The sequence below is a fragment of the Polyodon spathula genome, chromosome 23 (genome assembly GCF_017654505.1).
Source record: "Polyodon spathula isolate WHYD16114869_AA chromosome 23, ASM1765450v1, whole genome shotgun sequence".
Classification (NCBI taxonomy): Eukaryota; Metazoa; Chordata; class Actinopteri; order Acipenseriformes; family Polyodontidae; genus Polyodon; species Polyodon spathula.
This window is the reverse complement of record NC_054556.1, coordinates 5522597-5549218: the sequence shown is the minus strand read 5'-3', so window position 1 is coordinate 5549218 and position 26622 is coordinate 5522597. Positions and strand designations below refer to the sequence as shown.

At 38.2% G+C, this 26622-nt stretch overlaps 1 protein-coding gene and 1 long non-coding RNA gene across 3 annotated transcripts; both read left to right on the top strand.

Annotated features, from left to right (window-relative positions):
• Positions 1-268: 268 nt before the first annotated feature.
• On the top strand, positions 269-2686 carry LOC121297724. The gene is made up of 3 exons (XR_005947201.1): positions 269-708; positions 1818-1876; positions 2490-2686. It is a non-coding gene; the product is annotated as an uncharacterized LOC121297724 (long non-coding RNA).
• Positions 2687-4506: 1820 nt separating this feature from the next.
• LOC121297737 (actin-associated protein FAM107A-like) lies at positions 4507-25417 on the top strand. 2 transcript variants are annotated; one of them, XM_041224198.1, is made up of 5 exons: positions 4507-5168; positions 16780-16843; positions 20982-21156; positions 23707-23863; positions 24295-25417. In XM_041224198.1, exons 1-5 carry the CDS (start codon positions 5145-5147, stop codon positions 24409-24411), a joined length of 537 nt encoding a protein of 178 aa, XP_041080132.1. In that variant the 5' UTR covers positions 4507-5144; the 3' UTR covers positions 24412-25417. The 2 variants fall into 2 exon arrangements, with proteins under 2 accessions (XP_041080132.1, XP_041080134.1); XM_041224200.1 differs by lacking the exons at positions 4507-5168; positions 16780-16843 and adding an exon at positions 17123-17316.
• The last annotated feature ends 1205 nt before the right edge of the window (positions 25418-26622 follow it).

Here is a 26622-nt window from a genome sequence, read left to right as displayed (position 1 = left end):
CATACTGTAATGTTCTAAAATAACGGATGTTTTCAAATTAAGAAGTTACTATAATCACACATTACACTACAGCATCATCACAGTTTAAAAATGAAAATAATAATCAATGTATTACGGATTCAATGAATCTGTTTGAGAACCAACAGCCGCCTAGACCAGTTTTATGCATATAGAACATTATTTGATTCATAAAAAGACTTTAAAACAAGTTTATGATTTGTGCCTGTTTTTGTTTTTTCCTCATTTTTATATACAATGTTAATGATACTGTAATGTTGTCTTATACAACCCACAGAGATTAGTTCATTGATCATCATGAAGCATTTTAGTGCTTCTAGTGCTGTTATGCATTCTGTCAGAGTTAGATAGATTTAATATTGAATACTGGATTCGGAGTCATTGGCCTTTGAGCGTACTTTCGTCTACCAGTAATTAGTTTACAGGAAGCTTATAAAAGAAAACAGATGGTGCATCCAGAGAAGGCAGCAATGCGTAAATGAGTGCCACAGACCACAGGAGAGACTGATTACTGGAGCACTGCTTGTCACATGTTGTTTTGTCCTTGTGGATGTGCTTTAAAAAAAAAAAAATGCAACTTTCCATTCTTTCCAGGAGGACAGATCTTATAAATGTGGACTGTCAAACGCATGTCCTCAAGGACACTTTGCTTTTAAAATTCAGATGAACCATTTGTTTTGAAGACAAAGTGTAAGTGCTGAAACCACACTTATTTTGGCTATACTTATGTTCTGTTTTAGCACTGTTATGAAAATCTATTTATCTCCTCCTGACACAGCACCCACTGCAAAAAGAAACTTGCTGTTCTAAAAATTAGTGTGTGTTGATGAGATGTCAGTGAATTGCGTGTTAAAGTTTAAAATAGAAATCTCAGAACTTGAATCTCTGATAAGAAAACTCCACTCAGCGTGGTCTCTAACGTAACATGTCAATTATTGTTTAACCAAGGATGGAAATAATACTCCCATTGCACAGCAGTGTCTCCCATTCCTGGTTTTACTACAATTTTAATTAGCCACAGTGTACAGGTAACAAGCTCTGGTGTGTCTTCTTAAACTCCTATGGGAGTCTTATTTTCATCTCTGGTTTAACATAAATACAGCGGTTACCTGTCCTAGCATTATACAGTGGATGTGCAGCGCTGTTTCTTAGTATGCTACAGAAAGGTGACTAAGTAAATACCACTGAAGAGAACAACCCTTCAATGCCTTAAAGCAGTTCTGCACAAACCCCTGCCTGTATTTTTAATAGGTTTGCTTTATCAGCTTTCCACAAAAAAAGTACTAAATAAATCAGTTCAATCATCTTAGGCGTGTACTGTAACAATCAAACACACTGCGGGGTGACTTAAGTTTCCGTCCAGTCTCTCCAATAGAAATTAGGGAGCAGCAGCGCTCCCAATGACTTTATTTAAACAATCATGTTTACAGTTTAACACCAGTAGATGGCAGTGTGACCTTAACTATAGCAATATCCAAGCGCAGTTCTTTTTTAAACCAGTGGTTTACAGTATGTACAGCAGTTCACAATATTTAATAAATAGGCCAGCAAAGTCTGAATGTTGTACCATTTTAGGTTATGCATTGGTAGTAAACAAATAACTCTAACTTCTTGCATAGTACAATAAATTTGCCTATCTGTGAAGAGGGGAAACCATTGAATAAGAAGTATTTAGTGTGTTTTTTTATGAGGTAAACTGGTCATCTTAGTCATGTTGCAAGCTAGCACAGTGTTTACATTGTTTTGTATACAATGCTGTATAATATTATTTACCGTATATTTCTTTTTTTATTTTACAGCCTAATGAGAAGTACATTGATTAATGTTGCAGTTGGAATGAACATTGCACTGGTAGATGGTGAGAACACCCCATGTTCACAATGTAGTTTTTTTTTTGTTTGTTTGTTTTGTTTTTATTATTATCATTTTTACTGTTATATGCTTGCTTTGTAAGAATGGTCACGCCATGAGAATCGGGTACCAAAAACAAACCTCTTCAGGACAGACACAACCCAGAGGACTAGTGGTTGGCAGGTCACAGATTTCCATTGAAAATATTCAGACTTTCTTGGGCCAATTTAAATTTACTTTTAGATTTAAAGAGACGCTGTTTCTTAGATTTAAAGAGCTGCTGTGTCTTTTAGATTTAAAGAGACACTGTGTCTTTTAGATTTAAAGAGACGCTGTTTCTTTTAGATTTAAAGAGACGCTGTTTCTTTTAGATTTTAAGAGATGCTGTGTCTTTTACATTTAAAGAGATGCTGTTTCTTAGCTTTAAAGAGACTCTGTTTGTATTCTTTTAACTGTATTTGTTTATTTACTTTTGAAGCACCTATAGTATTGGTTATTTGTGTTTGTTGTGAAATCCTGTATGCACTGTTTTAGGGTTATTTATATGTTTGTTGTGATCTTATTCACGCACCGAGTTGTTGGTTTTTGTTTTCTTAATTTGTGTATTTGTATTTATTTAGGATTCCCGCGCGTTCTTGCTGCCACAGACACCGGGAACCTTTGAATTGGAGTACCGTATATTTACCTTATTGTTTGTATTCCTATCAGTGTCAAATCTCCCCCTCTAGTGGAACCCAGTGGTACTACAGCTGCCTGTTCCAGATTTAATGCAAACTGTCTTGTAATTTCTTTAATTTTTTTATTGTTCAGGTTTTCCAGTGTTGGTACTAGACACCTTTTAATAAACATTATTTGTATTTTTATATCTTATACCTGCCTCCTTGGTTTTCATTTATTTGAGAAGGGCTTGCGTGGGGAACCCGTCTTTATCTCTTTGGAGGACTTTCTGCATGGAACTTAATTAACAGTGCAGTTACCATTCTGAAATTGGTACTTCAGGACTTTCTATAGCCATTTTTATTGTATATCATCAATCACAAACTTTACTTAATCAATATCCTAACCAGGGTGATTTGTATAGGTACACATGACTTCAAAGTTTAAAAGAAAAAAAACACATTTAGTTGGCTTCCAGCTGAAGCACTTTTTTTTTTTTAAACTGAAATTATATATTATCACTAATCTGCATTATGAAAATACTATTTAATAAGTGCTGTGCATTTGTGGTAGGGTTGTTCATATACAAGTGTAAATCAAATAGTAGCGAATGCTTTTAAACATAATGCTGACACACACAGCATAAAGCATGCAACATCTTTACTTTAGAGGCAGCCACACAAAGCAATCCATTCAAAACAGCATGACAAAGCAGCATTCAGGTTGCGATATTGATTGTGCCCTATATGCTCAGTGTTTTGAAGGCATACAAATTTCAAAATGATCAACTAGAAGATGAAGACATGCTGTGAAACATTCATAAGAGAAACAAACTTTATGAAAATACTCCTATTACCGGTATATTCCCTTGCTACTACAGATCTTTCCACAGAAGCCTTGAGACAACCCATCACAATTACAGTAGAAATTTGAATAGTCAGTTCAAAAGTCTAGTAAAGTTTTAATCCCTTTCTTCTCTGTGCATGCTGAATATCTGCAGTTACAGAAGCACCAGCTGTCCTTTTCGTTATAAAATCTGAGCTTACACAACATGTAATGTAGAAATTGATTAATACATTCCATGGATTTCTGAACTGTTTTCTCTACTGGAGTGTGTGCATGTTTTGCAGGGGACAAATGGTGTTGCATATCTGCTGAGGGTGGATCTGAATAAAGAATGCAGTCTTATAAGCGGTCAGCTACATGTGTGGTTAAGGGAGAATGACAGTATTCTATTTAAACAAGACCATCAGAAAAATATGAGGAATGATTGGACACAAACATCCAAAGCCTCCCTTGCATGGATGCATAGTCAGTGCAATGTCAGATGCAACAGTATATGCCAGAGGTATGACAGGCAATGCAATTTATCCATAAAGCCCATCATGCCATGTTGTATAGAATAGCCTCTAACACAGCGGTGCTGCCCAGACGAACACGAAATTGCAGTGTTTGAGTGAGATCATTCTATATCACAGAATAGGATGGGGTCACCAAAAAATAAAAAACAACAACTGTGCCGAAATCATTTCAATTTATTAAAACCGCCACACCCAAATGAGAAGTGTGTACAGTGTCTAAGGCGCAGCAATGCATGACCTGTGAGCCTGCACTAAGACACCGACTGTGATTCTGTCATGTTAGCAGTAAACTTTAACTAACTGTAAAAGGGAACAGAGCTGGGTATAAAACATGTTCTTCTCTTGAATTCCACTGTCACCTTTCTCCCCCAAGAATATGACAGTCAGCTCCACCTTAAGTTCTGGAAAGGCCTCAGCCATTTTAACAAAGCTCATTTCATAGAGAGTAACAAAACAGTTCTATTGTGTGAGGGAACAGTCAGAGCGTTCTGCTTGTGGGCAGTAAAGAGGCTTCAGCTAAAATTCAAGATCTGCCTGGCTGTGATGTCATAAGCTGGTGCTCAGGCCACATGCTCCTTGTCCAGCAGCTGCTACTAACAGAGCTGTCAGGAAGGGGAGAGACCAGAGACACAAATCCCTTAGTAACTTCTAGAAGGAAGATCCTTAGAAGGGAATAATAAAACAGATATGAAGGATAACGCTGCCCAGCTAAATCGCTGTGTGTTCAACCAATAACAGGCTTCCTGTGCTGGTTCTGTTCCTTGTAAAACTGGCTGTGTGTGCACTCTAATACTGTGCTCTGTCAATGGCAATTAACATAATCTTCACTTCTGCACTTAAGCCTTTTAGAGTAGGGAGTCAGCCATGAACAGGATTTTCAAAGCTGATCTTGCGCTCTCTCTTGTCACGCTGTAGGTATGGTGTCCTCAACACCTTGCATTGTTCCTCAGCCGAACAGACTCAGGGTTTGTTTAGGAAACTTGTACTGCTGGTGTTTTCTTCAAGATTTTGCTGATTTAGCCTGCCAGTGTCTGTAGAATAACCTAGAGTTGTCAGGGTGCCAGGGACTGCGCGGTTTTCTTTTTGTTCACATTCCCTGCTTGCCTGCTGCAGCCTGTGCCTGTCTACAGATTGTGTGGACAGCACCACTCACATAGCAATACTGAGGCACTCCAAAGTGCCAACAGTCAAACGAGGGATACAGCTGACGGAGACTGAAAGAAGATATCGAGGAAGCTTCTCAAGGGACCGGACAACATGGGAGCAGCTCACGGAAAAAAGGTAGATACCTGCTGGTTTTCTTTCACATTTGTTTTGGTGGTTGATTCCAGGACTGTACAGCATTTAAACTGGTGACACCTGAATGCGGTTTTGAGTTAACCCTTCGGGTGCTGCAGGCCTGAATCCATCAACAGTGGATTAGCAGCTGAGAAAGCACAGCTACAGAACCACAGTGTCAGTTCAGTGATATACTCGTGTCTTCCTTACTGTGAAAATACAGAATAAAGAGCGCTCTGCCAGAAATGGCAAAATGATGGCTAAAACTGGCAAGTATTTAGTGTATAAAAGAAGTTAAAACCATACCCCATGATTTTGGGGTGTGACAATCAAGATCTGGCAAGAAAAAGTTAGTGTGGCCCACCTACCAAAGATTAGTCAACTGTCTAGTGCTTCAGACTCAGAGCCAGTATTTTGACAGAAACGTCATATTTAAACTATCTGAAAACATGCTAAAACTGTAACTACTAAGTTTAGGTTATGATTCAATTAAATCAAAATAAGAACCACTCCGAATGATATAAGCATCATAAAAAAAAGTATGGGGACTTAAAAGAAAACAAAATGTGCCCAGTTAGTGGCTGAAGCAGTGGCTGAAGAAATGCATTAGAAAACGAGTATAGACTGCCCCTCTACTAATCTTGTTACAATTTATCTCCAAGATCTACAAAGCTTAAGTAAACATTGCCATGCTTCCTTCCACTTAGCCAAAACAAGAATCTTTGTCCAACTGTTAAAGGGTATTGGGTTATTTAACATGCACCAGTGGATTTCAACACTGGCCCTCAAGTAATCCCAATGGTCAAGGTTTTTTGTTTGTTCGTTATGTAAACCATTTTTTGTTTGGTTGTTTATTGTAGTCTGCTTATGCACTAAGACTCTTGAGCAGCTCTTATTTAAAGTGACAGAGGCTGTCTGTACATGCACTTATACAATAGGTGCATGGAAACCAATGCATATTTACAGTAAAACAAATATTTAGAAAGAAAACTACACTGTGGGGCGTACTTCCATATTTCAACCTTTATATCACAATTCCAAATTCCTGAACATTGAATCTGTGGTCACTGACACCTGGACCAATCCCAATGTACTGAGTGAGTAATAAACTCCACAGAATATGCAAATCTTGTAACTTTTAATGTTCATTTTGGAGAGTAACATAAAGTCCATAAGGTACTTTATTATTATGGATCCACATGAAATCAATTTAACCCAGTGAAAGAGACACAGGTCACTTTAAAGACCCCTGAGAAAAGTTTCACCAGTGTTTTTTGTGGGGCAGCTACTTTGGTTTGTGATCAATACTGCTACAGATCATTCAATAAATTCCTAAACTTGCCCGTGCTGAATGACTACCTTGCTTGTTTAGTACGCAATGGAATGCACAGGCGCTTCCAGAAATCCACAACCATACTCAATTACACGACCAAATTCCTGTATGCTAGAAATGCCAGTCTGAGTTAGGGTTGAAATTTCATCCCTGGTGCCAGTATCTGGACTCCTTTGACATAATCTGAATACCCCTGAAGAGTCATGTTTGGTTGGCACTAGCAGATACAATGAGGCACCTTCTTGAAAACCTACAAAACAGCTTGTGGTTTACAGCACACATCACTGTATCATCAGACCCTTGCACTAGTACCAGTATACTTAAGTGTAATTTCAAGTAACAGTATGCTTTTTGCTTACCCAAAACATTACCTCCAAACTCAGAAACATGTGTGGTTCTAGCTAGGATTGGATCATACAGCTTTCAATAACAATACACTGGAACTTCAGTTAAACAAAAGCAAGCAGATCAGGGTTGTCCAATCCCAGTCCTGGAGGGCTATTCCACTCCAGGTTTAACAGGTAAAACTATATATAATGACTTACTTCAGGATCAGGATGCAGGCTGAATTGGTTTAATTAAACAATTTAGAACAGGGGTGTAACAAAGACCAGGAGTGGAAGGACCAGATTTGGCAACCGCTGGTTTAGATGCATTTGCTTGTTGCCCGGCTAAAAATAGCTGTGCTCTACCCTGCTGCTAGACAGAATCCAATAAAAATCCCTGTGCTGTCAATCTGGTCTGATATCAATCGTGCACTGCGGGTCTTTTTATGAGGAGTGTCTACGAACAAGGTGGAGAAGGAGGAAGTTCAAAGAGAAAGACGGCAATTCAGTTTTAAAATTGTTCTTACTCATTGTTTATTCCATAATGCTTCTGCACAGAATTAGGATTGCATCAGTGTCATGCTGTATTCACAATTGTTGTTGAATCAGCAGACTAGGAGACAGGCACAGGAAGAAAGAGCTTGAATAGATATGTCTCATATGATAGATTTTTGGCATAAAAAAACAGAGTACTTCCTTTGCCAGATAAGAACCGATTGACTCAGTGTGGGTTTGTGTGGCACAATAGGGGATGCTGGGTGCAGGATGACAGGGAATTCTGGAAGAGTCGAGGTGACGCAAGGACATGTGGTAATGTTAGATACAGGAGGACAAAGTGTGATACAGGATATACAGCTGCCAGTACATGTGGTAAGGGTGGAAGACAGTGACAGGGTACAGGACTGACACTTCTGACAATGAACAGCAACACAAACAGACCCGGCAGAGGATGTCATAATCGTGTGGAACGCATCTTTATTTTTTGTTCTATTCTATGGGCAGCGAGAAAGTACTATAAATCAAATTAGGCTCAAATACCGCCCCAGAGACACATGATGTTTATAATCTAGACATTCTGTGTTCTGTATTTCAGGATTTCAAAGGTCACACAAACCTGCTGTGTAGCTGAGCTAGCGCACAGCGCTCTACTTTGTTTGTATTTGTAGCTAAATCAATTATGTGAAGGCCGGCAGTAACAAAAGGACATTGAACGAAAGAGCAGCCTTAACCCGTGCAAAACTGATACTCAACTGGTATTCAAGATACAAGGGCCCTAGTCATAAAAACTTTGTAAGTATGTGTGTCAAAATAGATGTTATACATACAACATAAGGGTCTGTACTCATAAAACAATAACATACCAGGAAATGCAAAGGATCCCTAGATCTAAAAACAGGTGGTAAACCATACCTGAGGTTGCGTGTCTCTCTATTATTGATTTCATAAGTTATTACGATCCTCCAGGCATTCAGATATGAAACAGCAATCATGAGAACTGTGGGCCTTGGGGTTCTGGATCACGACAGTAATAATCTATTTTGCCAAGTTGTAGATTGGAAAGCTGTAGACCTAGCTTTTAGCCCCAAGCACATATGTGAGAAATCTGAAAATCTTCTGGCAGCATGAATGGACTAATCTAGTGTAGGCCTTAGTGGATTTGTTCAGAGCTCTTAAAATATTGATTAAAACGCAGAGCCGAGCAGGGCTGGTTCCCTGGTAAAAGATTTGTCCAGGCAGTTTGTCGACGGTTGTCTCGCCTTACAGACCCCTTACACTTGTAATTAGAGATGTCCTGCATTGACTCGAATCACTGGGAAATCACACTGTAATTACTTTCCTCCAACAGACCTGTTAGTGTTACTTTTCAGGTACGGGTTACAGTTACACTCCATTAGCTTTCTGTTCTGCTTTACAAACAGATGTGTTTTGTACAGACAGCTTGTTTGGAGTCTTTCAGTGGTCTTATTAAGGCTTCTTTTGAAACTGTAGACCACAAGACAGGTAACTTTAGATAAAAGTTCAGTTTGGACCTACTTTTTGCCTACGGGTCCTTGATATCGTGGATCAGAAGTAAACAACTTTGTTTTTAATCTGCTCTTCTCTATGAATTGTTTTCTAATAGTAGAATTGTTGTTCACTGGAATCTGGTATTTTGATTGACTGAGAGGGACTATGTTAGTTTTCATTTTAAAAGTGTGTCCTGATAACCAGAAACTGGGCTTCACCATATTACTGTCTCGTAATGAAATTACAGTCTGTGATCAGCAGCAGTAAATAGCAGACTTCAGAGAAAAATGATAGATCTTTTATAAAAAATAAATAAATAAATAAATAATGTCCAAATACCTCTATTGTAATTGCAATGTTAAATTAGGCAATGGAAAGTCAAATCTGTTTTTATTTATTAAATCTGTTTAAAAAATGTTTAAAAATTGCTATTATTGGGCTTACTTCCTTTAATACCCATAGTTGCCTTTGTACTTTATTTTAATAACTCTCTCTCTCTCTCTCTCTCTCTGATTCCATCAAAATAAATAAAACAATATTTCGCCTGTGGCCTGTGCCAATGCAGTCACTGGTACCAACAGCATGTTGGCTTTCCAAATTCCCCATCTGTCTGACTTAAGCCCTGCAGTTGAACTAGACAGATTTATCATGGCTGCAGATTATGGGAAATGGACAGGATTTTGTTAACGCAGAGAGCAGACAGCTTCTCAAATGTCGTTTTGAATTAGACAGTAATGCATTAAAAGGTGACTCGTTTAGCATTCTAAGCCCATCACAATACTTCACAGAACTGCGCAGTCCAGCTTCCCTTTTGGCACAGGAGCCGGCTGTCCAGTGTTTGTTTAATGTACCAAAAGCTCAATTCGACACAAATCAGCTTTGTCTGAACTAAAATAAATAAATAAATAAACAAAGAGAAGAACGAGAACCCCCAAACATATCCATCACAATGAAATACATGAAAGTTCTTCTCGAGTGCTGTGGAAATACAAAGCCTTTCAAAAGGTGTCTTACCATTTCACTTTGCCACTACAGTGACTACAATTTGTTTCTAACCATGCCAACTACAGCAACTGTCAAGACTAATGATTCTACATTTAGCATGGTGACCATGCGGTCATACAATTGATGACATACGGCTTGCTTCTGTATTTAATAACACTTGATCCAGAGGCACTGCAATCATTCTCAATTGTGCTATATGAAATGAAGAGAGTGAATGGAGCCTTCATTGATAAACAGGAGATAATTGGGGCAGATACACGCAGACTTGACTTATATTTAAAGGTTACAAGCTAAGGATCGTTTTGAATGCATTTTAAAAGGCAATGTGAAGAAGATAAGGCTGTATGTGGTTTGGCTTTGCTTAGTTTGTGTTTTTGGGGGTGCAGAGTCAATGCAATCATCAAGATTTATCACAGTGAAGTGACAGTAAAAAAAGGATTCTTTAAAAACGCCCTGCTCTTTGTTTCAAGATTCAGTCAAATAATAACTCTGAACTGTTGGATTGCACTTGCTATTCAGACTTGAAAAGATAAACAGATCAAAATTATCAGTGACAGGTCAGTAGCAATATGGCATATTTCCAGGTTCAAACAAAAAGCCAATTCATTCTGCTTTGAGAGAAACAAAATATAATGGCAGTGTGCAATCGTTTCTTTTTTTTTCTAGATAAACAATGTATTCTTTGTCTAAATAATTTGCAGAAATATGTCCATAAAGTACTGTGCTGGTATCAGCGATGTATAATTAAGTTTTTAGTAGCCTTAAATAAATAAATAAATAAATAAAAAGGATGCCATTGTGGATCTCAATTAACTGCACATGTCTGTGCATATGCACTACATGTTAGAGTGAATGTTGCTATAGTATGCTCTTTAAAGACCACAATGTATTGGAATTTGAGTAATTTTTACATGCTACTCTTAATGAAGTGACTGAGCAAGTCTTGCGTCTGACACTTAGCCATCATGCAGGTTCCTGTACTACATATACATGGTCTACTACAGTAGTTCACACCTCCTAAATGGAGCAGCCCATAGACCCGATGGTGTTTGTGTACATGTATCCGACAATGTGCTAATTAACATTCCAGTGCAGGCATTGTGTGCTTACAAAATAAGGTATTTATTTCACTTTTAAATTTAGGAATGACGTGGATCCTATGTAGAATTTCTCCTTCAGTGACCACAAACACAAGCAATAATGCACTAGACTGGAAATGAGATGCACCTTTGGAGATACATCAGTTCATTTTCAAAATAAATAAATAAATAAAATAAAATATTAGTTGATCTACATCAGCATGCAGCTTGTTTAGTCATTGAAAAGTTTCAACAGAAAAATGTGTAGTCATCATAAGTTATCCATTGACGCACTAGAGTCTATAACTACAGTGTTCATCGTAGAGCAATATAAAATATAATTATAAAGCATTTTAATGCACATTTTATATTCAACCAAATTAGTTTCAATGATAACAATACTAATAAATGGACAAAGTAACACAATAGGTGTTTAATGTGTATATGTGGATTGTAGTATGTTCCTGCAGTTTTGTTCTATTTTGTGTGTGTGTGTCTGTGTGTGTGTGTGTGTGTCTGTGTGTGTGTGTGTGCGTTTTCAATTCCAAGGCTGTGGAAGACAGTCACTGAGACAGGCTCCATGCACAATCTGAAAGCATACTGGGAGAAAGAACTTGGCCTGTCAAAGTACACCCAGCAGGACTGTCACAGTGAATTGGGCACTTAAAAATAAAATCATTAAAAACAAGAAGACGACAAGTTGACATGATACATTGTGAGCCTGCTGAGATACTAGAGTCATGTGAGCATGTGGATTCGTTAACAGAAATATGAACATGGAAGACTCACAAAAAAAAAAAACCCTCCAATACATAAGGAACGGAGCATGTAGCCATGAAAAGAAAGTTCCATGTAGAAGCTTGATGTTTAAAAAAAAAAACTGCAAAGTTGGTACTTACTTATTTTAAAAACATACAATTGAAACAGTAAACAACAATGAAATACAACTCTAAAGATCAATGGTGAATTACTAAATAAAGCAAGTACACTTAAGCCATGTGTTCAAGTTCATGTTTACTCCACTTCATTTATCTTGCAAGCACGTGGCCAAGTAGGCAAAGTATTAAACTGCTCTGAGCTCTGCCTAGTCTCACAAATGAGCTGTTCTGGACAAACCACTGTCAAAGATTTGAGACACCAGTGTATGCATGTTTAAGGGTTATTAGAATGGTGCTAACTGAAACACATTGTAGCAAAAAAGATGGGAGCCCACAAGGTGGCAGAGTTTGTCTGGATGGAAGCAACAGCACATTCTTAGTAACACACAGTTCAGTCCATGCATACAGCACCACTTCATATTGCTTAGCCATAAGGAACGAAACCGAGATGTAAATGTTTATTGCAATACTCTTCAATCCATATTTCTCACGCTATACATTAAATCCTAACCTCAGTATAAAAAACACCTTTCAATTAAAACAACATGCTCTAAAACTACCAACCAAGTCTGAACACCAGCAACTCATTTGTCCATTTGATTTAGATTTGTTTTTTAAAAAATAGAACTGTTTGAATATGAGAAAACCAGAATAAATAACATCTAGAATGTTTAAAAAGTGTTCAAAACATTTAAAAACTGCCTAAATTAACAACTTTTTAAATAAAATACTTTGATATTAATTTGTTAGGAGATATTCCTATGTACCTTCAGTGCGAAGGCCAAGCCCTATTGAGGTTACAATGTGCTGTAAATTTTGCATTTGACTCTTCTTAAAGGCTGTTATACAGAAGCCAGCGTCTGTGAACTTATCAGGGTTTATATGCTGCCCCGCGTGCTGTAGAAGGTCACAGGGCAATTGTTACACAGTGAGTTCTTTATTACATCATAAGGGTATAAGAAGAAAACAGTACAAGCATTGTGTTTGCAACATCTATTATAAATGAAGGGCGAACCTTGTTTCATGCCCCGCTGTTGTTACAGTCAGAGCTGTATTATCTATGAAAAAAAAATGGAAACAAAGCTGCCATTCCCTTTGCTTGTAATGTTGTATGTTTATAATTAGTGCCCCTGCTCTGCTCTCCCAGGCTCTGCTAGTTCTCTGTGCGCTGCTGGTAACGTGATAACAACACTGTAAAACGATCTCAAAACCTGGCTCAAAATCTACAAAAACTTTATTAAAGGGTGCAATGTCACAGTCACCATGTGGGCTGGAAAAATGATTTGTTTAATAAAACATTAACAGGCCTGGCGTGGCTGGAATCTTGTTGAGGTTTTCTTAAGAAATGAAAAGGTTAAACAGAAATTCTACACCTTCAGTCAGATGTTTTGTACAAGACCTTGCAATGCAATGTTCAAGATGCCTATAGCTATTACATAGGGAGTGTAATTATCTTCCTGTATGCATTACAGACTTCTACACTTCTCAAAAGTCAAATGATTCATTTTTGACAGAAAGTACAGTGCGAGGACCATGGAAATACTATGACTGCTCCAGGGCGCTATGAATAGCTCCATTCATGGCTGTGTTTTGTTTCGACGTAGTGAACCATGCAATGCCTGCTGCATTCTTGACAGCTAAGTGGTTCTGCAAACGGCTGCCCAGTGCGTTAACTCTTGGTAGTGCTCTTTCATGACTTGAAGACACCAGCCGTTCTGTTTCTCTTGATTGATCAGTTTTCCTCTGAGCTTTAAAAACTCCTTTACCCTGTCTTGGTATTCAACGTGATTATTCAGTGCACACAATTGGATATTTATGCTTGTTTTGGTTGCTCAATATTATCGGCTGTCAAATACTGGAACTACCTTAATTAACCTTATTGCCAACTTTGTAAAAGCAATTCCACAGTGAGAATGTGAAGGTCTGCTACCTGGGGAAAGGAGTCAGTTGGCAAATACAGAGAGTGCCAGGGTGCCTGTGTGCATCTACTGTACCTGCTCACAGGGGCATGTTACTGCATGCTCTAGTCAGATGCCACCAGCAGCCAAGCAACTGTACCAGACTGAATGCCACAATACCCACTAGGAGATACAATGGAAAGGAAGGGAAAACTATACTTCTGAGACCTAGCAATTAAGGAAAAACAAGGAAGGCTCCTAATGCCTGGTCACACAGGCTCCACAGATACTAGAAAGACTGTAATAAGCTTATTTTTGCATTACTTAATTACATATGCCTCAGATGTTTACACACAAGTGCAAAGTATGTAGTTGAAAATAGACTTTCAGTTACAATCAGATGAACTGTACTTTTCCTACTAATAATTTCATGAGGACAAAATGAGAAAGTCACAATGACTACCCCCCCCCCCCCTCAAAATTAGATGCAGCACAAAATTCTCATCACGCTTTCACAGAGGATTCAAGAAGAACTGTACTGCCAAGAAAGGTTGCATGCACAGAAAGGCCATGTCAAAGCACCCTGCGTGGGTAAGCCTCTCCTAGCAACCACCAACACTGGCACAATGTCCTTCAGACAACGGCGAAGAAATACAAAAACCTTTTGGGGTTCATCCTTGAAAAGCTTTACACAGCTCAATGACACTATGGAATATCAAATGCTGCAATGGCCATATAGCACAATTATATTACAGCTAACAACTTTGTTAACTGAGTTTATTGATAATTATGCATAAATGCTAAAATTATTTTAAAACCATTATTCACTTTTTGCATATGGTGCAACTGTTCAGCAACTATAAAATTGTTATCACATTAACTGATAAATGAAAAGGGAATGTGAAGCACAAAGCAAGCATATTAATAAAAAGGTATATTTTAGTGTTATGCATTTAAGGAGTGAAGCAGCCAGGGTTCAAATTCTATGTAAAAAAAAAAGGAAAGTTTCCCAACTTAATACAAATCAAATGCTGAACGGAGAAAACCACACTGCTACATTAGTCTTTCAGTTTGAAACTGAAGGGTGACTTTCTTGTTAAAAGCACTACTCTCATTGCTTTTAACCTTGGCCTAACTGTAAAACTTTAGGAGCTTGTGTGCACACTGTCTGCATAATGTGTGTGACTGTGAATACACTGCAGTGGTCCAAAGAATCCCAGCAGGTTGTATATTTGTTAGGTTAAAGACAGATTTCAAACAGAAGATATGCCAGGACTATCTTGTACAGTTGTTGAAAGGGATTTGATCCTGAGGAAAGAGCTGCTGTGTTTCTGGAGCTGAGCTGGCATGACATGACCAGTTTGCATAGAGGTCTGGGTGCTCTGGTGCAGATGTGCCCAGCGCAGGTACAGTAGTTTACATTGTGATGTGATCAGTATTCGAACGGTCTGCTGAAGCCGGCGCATTTCTCAGCGGATCAAATTGACCACCTGAGCGTGTTCACATTTACCTTGCTTAACAGGAAACACAAAATCAGTTAAAACAGATGAGAAATTAAAAATCATCTCTTCTAAGAAAAAACAATTCAAACCATTCAAAGTCTGGGCACACAACAGTCCTGGTTGTCTCGTTCTAAATGGATTGCTAAATCTGGAAGCAAAAGCATTTATAACTCTTTAGAGAATAATAGCCATTAATAGGATGACATAGCTGTGAAAACTGAAAGCCGGCATTCTCCCGTGACAGTGCGCATTGTCCAATTAGTTGTACTGTACATTGTCAACTCTAGACAAAGCTCAAACAAGAAAAATGACTCTCAGTCGTTGCTTACAAGTTATCTTGAACTTGATCATACAGGCACACGTCAAGCTATTAAGTGTGGAGGGAGAACAAGCGATTCAAATGAACGGGGCACAGATCGGTTTATATAATAATAATAACAATAACAACAACAACAACAACAACAACAACAACAACAATAATAATAATAATAATGCACAACACACTTTACATAAACAATTAACATTTTTTAAATAATTTAATATAAAGTCAAACCGCAATTGCAGCTATTATGGACAGGTATACAAAAAACAAGTATCTGGGAAAATTCAGATAAGAACAAGAAAAAAATAAGTTATGTACAGCGTAGCACACGCGATTCTAAACTTACAACACTGCTTGCTACCGACACTGTGCTCACTTGGCAAGATAATTCCAAAGGTGCCCATATTGAAACTCTTTTCATATCGTTTGCAAACTCTTCACCTGGGGAGAATTGCTGGAAAATGTCCACCACAAGGTTGTCTGAAAGTCGCCTTGTGTTCCCTGGTACTTAGGCATTTAGTCAATAACAAAATGTAATTTACCTTTCAAAGGTCAATGAGATTCTCAAACAAAACTTAAGATGGGGGCTCACATAAGATTTATAGCACATATTAGAAGAAACTAAATCATTAGAACGCCTGTCTCTTACAAACAAACAGAAAAATGCTTTAATTGAACTGTTTATATTATAAAGAAAATGAGAACAGCATATAACGAGAACAGCTACTAATAGATTACTGTTATTGCATAGCCTGCACAGCAGGTTTGAGTGGACTTGTTGAGTAAACACTGCTTTGAGGGTGTAAGTGTGGTATTGGAAGTATATATGGAAGCCCTGGGTGAGGTCTGAGGGAACTTTAATAAATCATTATTTGCATTCAAACACATAAAACCTCTCACATGAATATTCCAGACTATGAGCGTCAATAACAGAAGCCTATAGACAGGAAGCCTTGATAGAACTTTACTTAAAGGGAGAGGCAAGTTCACTGTTTACACTGAGTAAAACTAACTGAGGACACATCATATATAAGACTCCTAACTCAGGGGATTGGTCATTATTGATCGAAGGTTGCTTCACGGCTTTGGTTTTATCAAAAGAAGTTTTAAAAGTTTTTTAAAAGAGGATTTTTTGATACATTTATTTAAATGATCAGACATTGATATATGGCCTGTCATGTTAAGGGACACAAATATAAAAAAAAATATAAAAAAATGAAATAATAATCACCATCAAAATGTATTTTTCTATGTGTTTTGACAGAAAGAATACTCTCTTCAACACCAGCCATGTACAGAAAATGGGAAGCACATCATGAATGGCTCTGGTAAGTATTTATCGCTTGACAGGTCCTGTTAAAAAGAAAAGCTCTCTCAGTCCAAGTTCTAGAAACATATACACATACTAGCTTTCAAACCACTGCAAGGACTTATTGTTGATAATATTCGTATCACGAGCCAGCCGTTTACCTACTCCAGTAATCTAGTTTTACAAACACTGCTCTCTCCTGACTGGCTTCTGCCAGGGGAGGATGTGGCTCTGTACAGGGAGGGGAGGGCTATGGAGTGGCTTGGTCACGTGACTGTGTATTCTAGTTCTCACTCAAAGGATTTTATAGAAGTAAGGGAGTACAGCAGTCTGCTGCTAAAAGTAATGTAGGCTCTCATACCAGCGACCTTTGAGAAATCACAGGCACGGAAACGAGGGAAGGAAAGGTGTGCTCAATGTCTCAGAAAGTGAGTCAGGGGTGGATCCCAGTGGGGGCAGCTGAAAGGCCCAGGGGGATGTTGGTCAAATCAGGTAAGAGACAGGCACTGGATTTGTGCTCTCTATGTTACTGACACCCAGAGGACATAAGTCTCTGACAAGTTTTTCTTCAGGTCGGTAGTTTCAGGTTTTATTTCTCAAAACAGCAGGCTGACAACTTTTAACTTGATACTGCAATACCAAATGTAGTGCTTTTTTAAGGTATTCAAATATATGAAAACGCAACTGTAAAATATGCAATTGGAACAACACACATGGCCCCAGTTAAAAAGGCCTGACCTATGCTAATAGGATACAGTTTACATTTCATTCAAGTACAACGCTATGGTGTTTGCAACCCTTTTTTTCAGTCAATTGCTTGATAAAGATAAAAAAACATGTTTCAGCTCATGCAGCCATGTAAAGTCAACATTTACACTTGCAGGAAGATGAGAATTTGATAACGTGGGAAACTATAGCCCTTCAACTGGAGCAGCTAAAGTCTAATGCAAAGCAAGTGTCCTCGACTGAAATAGGACACATCTTCAATGGAGAATGATGATACACCCACTAGCCAGTGTTAGCATGCTAAGAGGGGTGTGGGCAGTTCAGCCTCCAAAGCATCACAAACTTGCTTTTCCCTGTGCTCGGGAAAGGAAATCGTAGTATGTGTTGAATACGTAAAGATGGCTGGCAAGGTTGTCTTCTGTTTTGAGCCCTGTGTGCCTGTATTGAGAATGCTTTACTAACCAGTGGAGGTATTGTAGGAGTGCCAATTTCAAAGTGTTTCCATTATTTATCTTTATTGGTGGTATTGGCACAAATAAAAATAAATTAATAATTTAAATTGTACTCCTACCTTTTTTTTTTTTTTTTTTAATAAAGGCAATATACTGTACTATTGTTTTCTGCTTATCTAAAAGCATTTCTTCAATTTTTTTGCATTGTGGCACTGTGATGTGCAATTATATTATTGAACACGGAGCCAGTAAATAAAAGGGTGTGTGATAATGGATAGCTGTAATGACCTAATAGACCATTTATGGTATATTTAGGGCCTAGGCACAGATCCAGCTATTAAGGTAGAACGAGAAGTTCTGATCGTTAAATAAAGACCACTTGATTTAAAAAGTGCCTCAGCCCGAGCTAGAACCTGGTTTCATTGATGATGTACTAGGAATATGAATTGATACAGCAGACAATATATTCACAGGGTGGCTATAATAATACAGTACACTTCTCAGTGGTCATATACCTCAGGCCTGTGTTTAATGGGCTGGACAGGGCAGATCAAAGTTTAGATTGTTCTTGATCCTTTAAATATTACAGACCCTGCACCTATCAATTTTAGCAGTGGTGAATATAAATACCACTGCTGTTTAAATCATTTAAATAGGTCCTTCCTTTTTTTTCTTGTTGTTATTCCATCGGTGCATTGTCTTTCCTTTCTCAGTACATTATCAAGTTAGAACCCAGCAAGGCCACCAGGCCATACATAAGGTCAGTTACTGTAAAGAGTTGCAGAGCACTGTCCAGTAAGTGGATCCTTATACTAAATTCTTATACAATTTTTAGAGCCACTTCTCTTTTGCTGTCTACTGAAAGAAAATTGGGATCCAGAGCCTTAAAATCCTTTCCTAACCCCTTTTTAAGTTAAGCTCCAGCCTTCTGCGATAAAGCCGTATTTTCAAATAAGTTTCAAAAGGATTTCATGGTGAGAAGAACGTTTATTCACATCTAATATGGGAAAGAACTGCCTCGAGTTTCCTCAAGAGATTTTGGCAGTCCTCAAGCTTGAGTTGCCATGGAGATCTGCAGTGTGTGTTGTCACAGTATACATTGCAGTGCTGCAATCACTTGAGATCAATCATATTAAACTACGAATATTAAAGAAGTAATTAACTGCATGGTTTTTCCAAAAGCTGTTGTCAGTAGTTATTAAACACACACACACACACACATTTCACTCTTTTTTCACTCTGAACAAATGTTGGCTAAGGAACGAGCCCTTCTATCACTAATCTGCTGGTTAAACACTAACTCAGGATTACAGAAAGCCAACTTTACATTAATGTGTCGGCATTAGACTATGTTTGTTTTGTGATTTACATTTGTTCACATTTCATGGATTCCAATACAGTAAACACTACATCTGCCATGTTATCTTTGTTTTTTTACATGTGAATAACAGTTTTTTCAGTAAAACATTTAAGATATCATGATTCGTCATTGTAGCTTTCTTTTTTTTCTTTTTTTTTTTTGGTATGGTCAACAGTTATTAAATTTAAGATCAAGCATGACAAACACAGACTGAAATCAGGGAGGACACCTGTGGGTATAATAAAACTGTTACTGATTTTCTAGAAACATCTGTGAGATATTTAGTGGGAGGTCTGCTTAATGTTTAATGGTTCAGGGATCTTACAAATCTGTTTATTGAATCAGTTAAGATAGAATTAAAATTCTCTCACCCCAGTTGAAATGTTTACTCGTGCACTGAGATCGGATGACACAGTTCAAAATGATCAGACTTGTTTTAAATCCAGCTTTTCAGCACGAGAGGCTGAAATCCTTACTTGCTGTGTCGAAATATATCTATTGTACACAATCCAAACTTAAGTACTTTCGAGTTAATCTAAATCCTAAAGCACTTTTTAGATGATTTACACATGATTTGTCTTGCCTGTTAATCCTGGGGCTATAGGAGACATATTGGTTACAATAAGATATTTCTGCTTTTCCATTATAATAACCAGTATTATTACTATAGTCAGTCAGTGGCAGTTGTTAATGTCCAATACACGTTTATACACTTTCTATTTTACCGTAAAATGCAGCGACAAATCAGTTCTTTTAAAATCGTGTTACATTACATAATCATTTATGGATAAGGAAATGTTAAGATACAATAGACTGAATACAGATTTTGAAATATTAAGCAGCAAAGGTGGGCTCTTGTTGCACATGAGAAACTGCATATTGTTCAGACCAAGGTTTCATGATTTGTTAAACGTGATACCTTGAATCACTCAAGCATCAGGTACCCTTTCTGCTGATACTACAGCGCAAGCAAGGCCCTCTTGATGAAGTTCACTACCTGGGCAGAATGAGGCTTGGATCAACTAGTAAAACAATGCTGTAGAAATCAATTCACGTTTTCTGGTTAGTTTTCCCCACATCCTGTACATTGCAAGAATTTATAGTTTGATTAAATTGTAAACTGAATGTCCGTTTTAATACACAACTCTGTTTCAATTGTGCTGTTCTCACACTATGAAGGCATCAAATCGAGTGTAATGTTTAGTGAGTGCGTGTGTACACTAAACATGTCGTTGGCAGAGCTCAGTCATATAAAATTGCACCCGTCTGCCCTGCAAGTGAAGGCAGACTCTTTTTCGGACAGTTTTTTGGAGACCAGGGTTCAACCCTCACTTGATACTTCCACAGTATATAAATCAAATTATGTTACATACCTTTCCAGAGACTCCTTACAATAAAGCAAACAAGCCACAGAGGCTACACCACAATGGAAATCAAACATAAAACATAAAAAAACTAGACTAATGTTCTTTTATTTACCCACACATTTACTCACAGAGTCAAAACCAACTCATGTCTGGCTACTTAGTGAATCACATATACTTGTACAGTGTGCCTAAAACCTACAAACACCTTTTCTATTAAAGATATTTGACATGCTAATAACTTCTGCCCTGCAGCCCCCATGTATTCAGACTTGCAGAGGGAAAAGCATGGAATCGGCAGCATCATGGCTCAGCCGGATTATCAAGACAGGAACGATGACCTTATCAAACCTAAAAAGCTACTAAATCCAGTGAAAGCCTCCAAAAGCCACCAGGAACTCCACAGGGAGCTGCTGATGAACCAGAAAAGGTAAGATGGCTTTTGCAGGGCTGTCACTCTCACATGTACACAGCTTACTCTCCCCAATGCTCATCAATCCCTCCCTTCAGAGTGAACTGTGAGTGAGATAAGAGAACCCTGAGGAGTTAATGCAGCTCTGTCCAAGTACTGCCCCTACCAGATATTCATATTAATGCAGTGCAGAGACATGCAAAATGACTGTTTGAAACACTCTGAATTATTTGAAAGGCGTGTGCTTCCAACGCACTCCTGATCCATAACAAGGTCCTGCAGAAGATCCAAGGTCCAAACGTGGAAGGAAAAAAAAGCCGAAAGCCAAAAGTTTTCCTAGAAAGTTTAGCGGTTAATGCAAGGAACTGCATTGCAGAGTGTTTAGGATTCTCAAGAAATCCACTGAACTACATTAAAAATCAGAGACACAGGTGGTCTCTTTCATTATTAATGTATCTAGCATTTCCTGGTGTTGGAAATTAATTACCAATAATGTGCAAAGGTGGAACACAGACAAACAAAACAAACTTCTGTACTTGAACAACAACCCTCCCTATGACGTCCAGGACATAACAAATTATACAAGGTGTTCTTTCTAATCTACCTTATTCAGTGTGGTTACCGGGGAAGTAGAACCAATGTGAACGCTAAGATTGTCTTGGCGCAGTTTAAGACAACATCTATGAATGCATACTATTTAATAGTGGAGCCTGGACTAAAATAACTTAAAATTGCGCACATAATCACACTTGCAACTAAAGAGTCCAATTGATTGGGCTCACCATAACAGATTTAAGACAAGAGGCACTTGATTCTGCAGGCAAGCAAAAGTTTTGATTAAAACGCAGGTGATCCACTGTCAGCTCACTGATTTCAACAAGCCTGTTTATGTCACACAGATGACTGTGTTTCCCGAATAAAAGGCAAACAAAACAGTGCCTTTGTAGACACATAGAACCCTTCTCTATGAAACAGCAGTATCTGAATCCCCATTCTGGCAGGGCGGATAAGGCTCTCGCTGCAGATGTATGAAGTGTCTAGGTCTCAAGTGTACTTGGCAGGTGGCTTGTTTCCTAAACGGTTGGCAATTGTAATAGACCATTACCTGGCAACTGCAAATCGGGCTGCCAATCAGAAGCAGACACAGGATAAAACAGGTTACTGTGGAGCAAAACAAATCTGAGCCAGGTTAAAAGATGTCCAGGCCCAGCTAAGAAAAATAAAAACAAAACAATAGTGTTTATATTGTCTTCACTTAATGAAAAAGAACCCTTATTCCTTTGTGTGGAGGAATTAATCAAACTCAATCTACAGTAAATAACACTGATTTTAAATAGCGCGTAGGTTAGTTTCTTTGTAAACAGGGCCCATTGTCTGTAAAAGAAAAAATAAAAATGTCCTTGCCGATCCTGTGTGGCCGACCACATCATGGCTAAGGCAAGTGCTGTTAATAATTACACTTAGTTTTTTTTAAGAATACCTTTATAAGTCTATTCACTGATTATTGAGAGCATGTTGTAATTGGAACCCAGCCACCTTTGCAATTAGCCAGGTATCTGGTGCAAAACCTGGCATTGAATGGACTTCTGTCTAATTGTACCCTGTGCAGTACAGCTCATGCAACCATTAGATTGGCCGTTCTAATCCCTTTCTTCATATCATGGTACCATAATATCTAGTTTACCAAAAAAAAAAAAAAAAAAAACAACATATATTTGACTTGCATAAAGGAGTGCTAATAAATGCTTTAATTATTTAGTTATTTTGCGCTCATTAGCTTTATTAACCCCTCCCCCCCTATAGTATTGATCATGTCTTGGTTCCTTTTTTTAATGTTAATTCAGGATTTGCAAATATTTCAAATACAACACTATCGCTGCTGCATCCTGGGATCTTTGATTGCAGCTTAACCACTGAGGTGATTTTGGACTAAAACACGTAAAGTTTATAGGTTTCATCTATAGTCTTTAAAAAACTGTATTTTGGAGAACATTTCAGCATGTGTGAAGTCCATAGTTACAAGACTGCCCTCTGCTGGGGAGAAGTTTGAAACATAAAGTGATTTCCTATGTGCTGTCACCTACATCAGTGTTTCCCAATCCTAGTCCTTCTGGTTTTCATTCCAACTGAGCTCTCCGTTACTTAATTAAACCCTTAATTGAACTAATAATTTGCTTAATTGTACCTTTAATTGTTTTCAATGCCTAAAAGGTTGCAGATTTCAAGTTACTTTTAAAAATGTTACAGTTAACTTGAAACTGTTCAAGAGCAGAAAACAATTAAAAATGTCTAATTAGAAAAATTATTAGTTCAACTAAGGGTTCATTTCAGTAACCGACAGACCATTTGGAACAAAGACCAGAAAACCGGGTTCGGGAAGCCCTGCATTACACAATCATTAATGGATCGGCTCAACCCCTCCACCCCCATTGTTTAAGAGACTCTTCTTTGTCCAATCAGATAATTCAAGCACTAACGTCCTGACTTTGCAATTCAATGCAGGGGTACTCCAACATACTTGATTGAGCACTGTTGAACTCAAGCCCATTCAAAATGTTTTCTTCACAGGGGCACGGGTATTGAAAACAAACCTGAGCTGCAGAGAGTGCTGGAACACAGGAAGAGAGATCAGCACATTCGAAAGAAAAAAGAGGAAGAGGAGGCCCTGAGGTTGAAATCTCCCTTCGAACAGGAGCTTCTGAAAAGACAACAGAAGCTCGACCAGGTACGGAGAGCTTCATGGCCAGCCTTGTATCAGGCAGCAGTCAAGGGTACAATGGGCTTGTGCAAGTGGTAAAGGGGTAGAAATTAGAGCCGTGATGGAATTTTACATACTTTTAAAATATTCTATTTATTAACCTTCACTAGTAAGTCCTGTTGAAATATAAATATATCTTTTATATGGGTAAATACCTAGACAAACACTAAATGGATCACCCAGAGAATATTAATTTGTCTACAGTTCAAAATTAATTTGGACCTTTGTACTCTGAAAAGGTACGACTGTATTAAGTGTCCAGCAGATGGCATTGGTAGACAATACACAAAATATTACAGTTCTCCCACTACCCAAGACACTTCTCTGGATAACAACCCTTTGAACCAACAGGACTCCAGCACCGTGTTAATAATGTCTGTAACGTGTATGTGTTGCAGCTTGAAAAGGAACAAGACGAACAGGATGACAGACCAGGAAATGCACCGGAATTTCTCAAAGTCAAAGAAAATTTAAGAAGGACATCACTTTTAACCTCGGAAGAGAAGGAAGTGTAAAAACAAAAGCGGCCACAATGCGCAGCCCGGCCGGTTTGTTCACGTTCACGGACACGGATTGTCTGCAGAGGTTCACTTTCTCAGCTAAATTCAGGCAGCTTACAGACGACTAGTCTCTCACTGTGTCTTGCCTTTAATAATGCAATGATATCTTAAAAGATGTTCATTCTAATAAAGCTGCGTTACTAGGCTGGAGAGAGATACAGTGCCAGGGTGGCAGCCTAATAGTCTACCTGGAATTGTCTATAACTCAGAAACCAACCGTTAACAACTGTAGCGTGTGCAAGGCGATAGGAACTATAGCCACTAGTTACCCTGTCCTGGCTTTCCATGAAAGGAAAGTTCCATGCTGTAATGCACATCCAATATGAAAACAAACAACGCTGTTGAATTGAAAAGGTGCTGTCTCTGACACTGATTTCAGCTTGTACAGTGCAGCATTTTCAATTGGATTTTTACATTCTTTTAGTTGAGTGTTTCATTCGGCTCAATTGAGGCCGTGTTTCTACAAAACGACGGGACACATTGGCCTCAGGTAAACAAGCTTTGAGAATACTGTATTGCATGCAATAGGATATTGTGTAACAGCAGCTTCCCCTAGTGTCTGTAACCACTGAAGCATGTTCAGAACTCCTACATGTGTGGAGACTGAAGCGATAAAATCAGTAAAAGATTAAACTATTCAATATCACATACCCGCTTAATTGAGAACTACTGAGCCATCAAAAAACTGCAGTATTGTCAATCAAAAGTGACCTTTATATTATATACACACACACACACACACACACACACATAGTACTACATAGTTGTTTCACTGCAAGTACCTTAACCTAATTCTGCTCTGTATGGGGAGAATGAAAACACAGTATCAAAAAAAGAAAAACATTCAGCTGTCTGCTTGATCAAAATGACAGCAACCATAATACAGTATAGCGCCATAGGCTATCTGCTCTTATCAGCAAGTTGCCTTCAAAACTAATAAATGTTGATTTTTTTTTCCTAACTGCCTCTCTGTGTGTCTTTTTCCTGTCGATTTCTATACATGATATATAACGCTTGTGTGGTGATGCAATACACTGACTGCATTATTCAATATGATCCCCCCACCACATACAGTAACATAACCTGCCCAGATACAGTAATATAACACCCCTCCAGATACAGTAAGATAACTCCCCCAGCCAGATACAGTAAGATAACCCCCTACCAGATACAGTAATATAATCCCTATCCAGATACAGTAAGATAACCCCCAACCAGATACAGTAAGATAACCCCCAGCCAGATACAGTAAGATAACCCCCCTCCAGACAGAGTAAGATAACTCCCCCAGCCAGATACAGTAAGATAACCCCCAGCCAGATACAGTAAGACAACCCCCAACCAGATACAGTAATATAACCCCCAGCCAGATACAGTAAGACAAACCGCAGCCAGATACAGATTCTATTTATTGGGGTCGTTGTATGTCATTCTATTTGGAAGGTGGGTGTATGTCATTCTGTATGGGGGTCGGTCTATGACATTCTATATGGGGGGGGAACCACCACTGTATTTGCTAAAAAAAAAAAAAAAAAAAAAAAAAAAAAAAAAAGACACACACATCAGCCCTCCGGAAACTGGATTGGATGTTCCCACAGCCCAGAGAACAATGTGTGTGTTGTAGCACAACTATATTTTTCAGAACCCTGCTATGTATACTTTAAGAAACACTTAACATACTAAGACAATGTTGATTCATCATGATAACACTACGCACAGGAAAACATAAACCGCAGCATAAATTCACTAATCCTATAATCTCACCAGCAATACATGAAGTATATCTACACACAATCATGACAACAAAGAAGCAGATAATTAGAAAGTACAGGAAATGGTATTTCTCATCTGTGACACACATAACCACCAATACAGTGTGCTTCAATCACAGCATTACTTTAACAACAGCATTAACCATATGCACAATTACAGACTGTATCTTTAACATAACCTACAAATCTGTAACAAAACTGTAGACTATGATATGCCGTGCTGGTCTACATAAAGGATCAGTTGAATATATGTACCTATGCAGTGGTATAAGATACTGTGTTACATAAACATATTGAGCCAACACTATTAAAAGGTATTATCAAAACCAAAGCTCTGTCCTACTAAAAGTAATTGCATGCAGTTAGGGTTTTTTTTTTTTTTTTTTTTTTACCT

Bases quoted from the DNA above. Each gene is read 5' to 3' on its own strand.
- LOC121297737 (XM_041224198.1), top strand. From the start codon at position 5,145: ATGGGAGCAGCTCACGGAAAAAAG. The intron at 21,157-23,706 runs GTAAGATGGCTT...TTTTCTTCACAG, and splicing joins CTGCTGATGAACCAGAAAAG to GGGCACGGGTATTGAAAACA. The intron at 23,864-24,294 runs GTACGGAGAGCT...TATGTGTTGCAG, and splicing joins GACAACAGAAGCTCGACCAG to CTTGAAAAGGAACAAGACGA.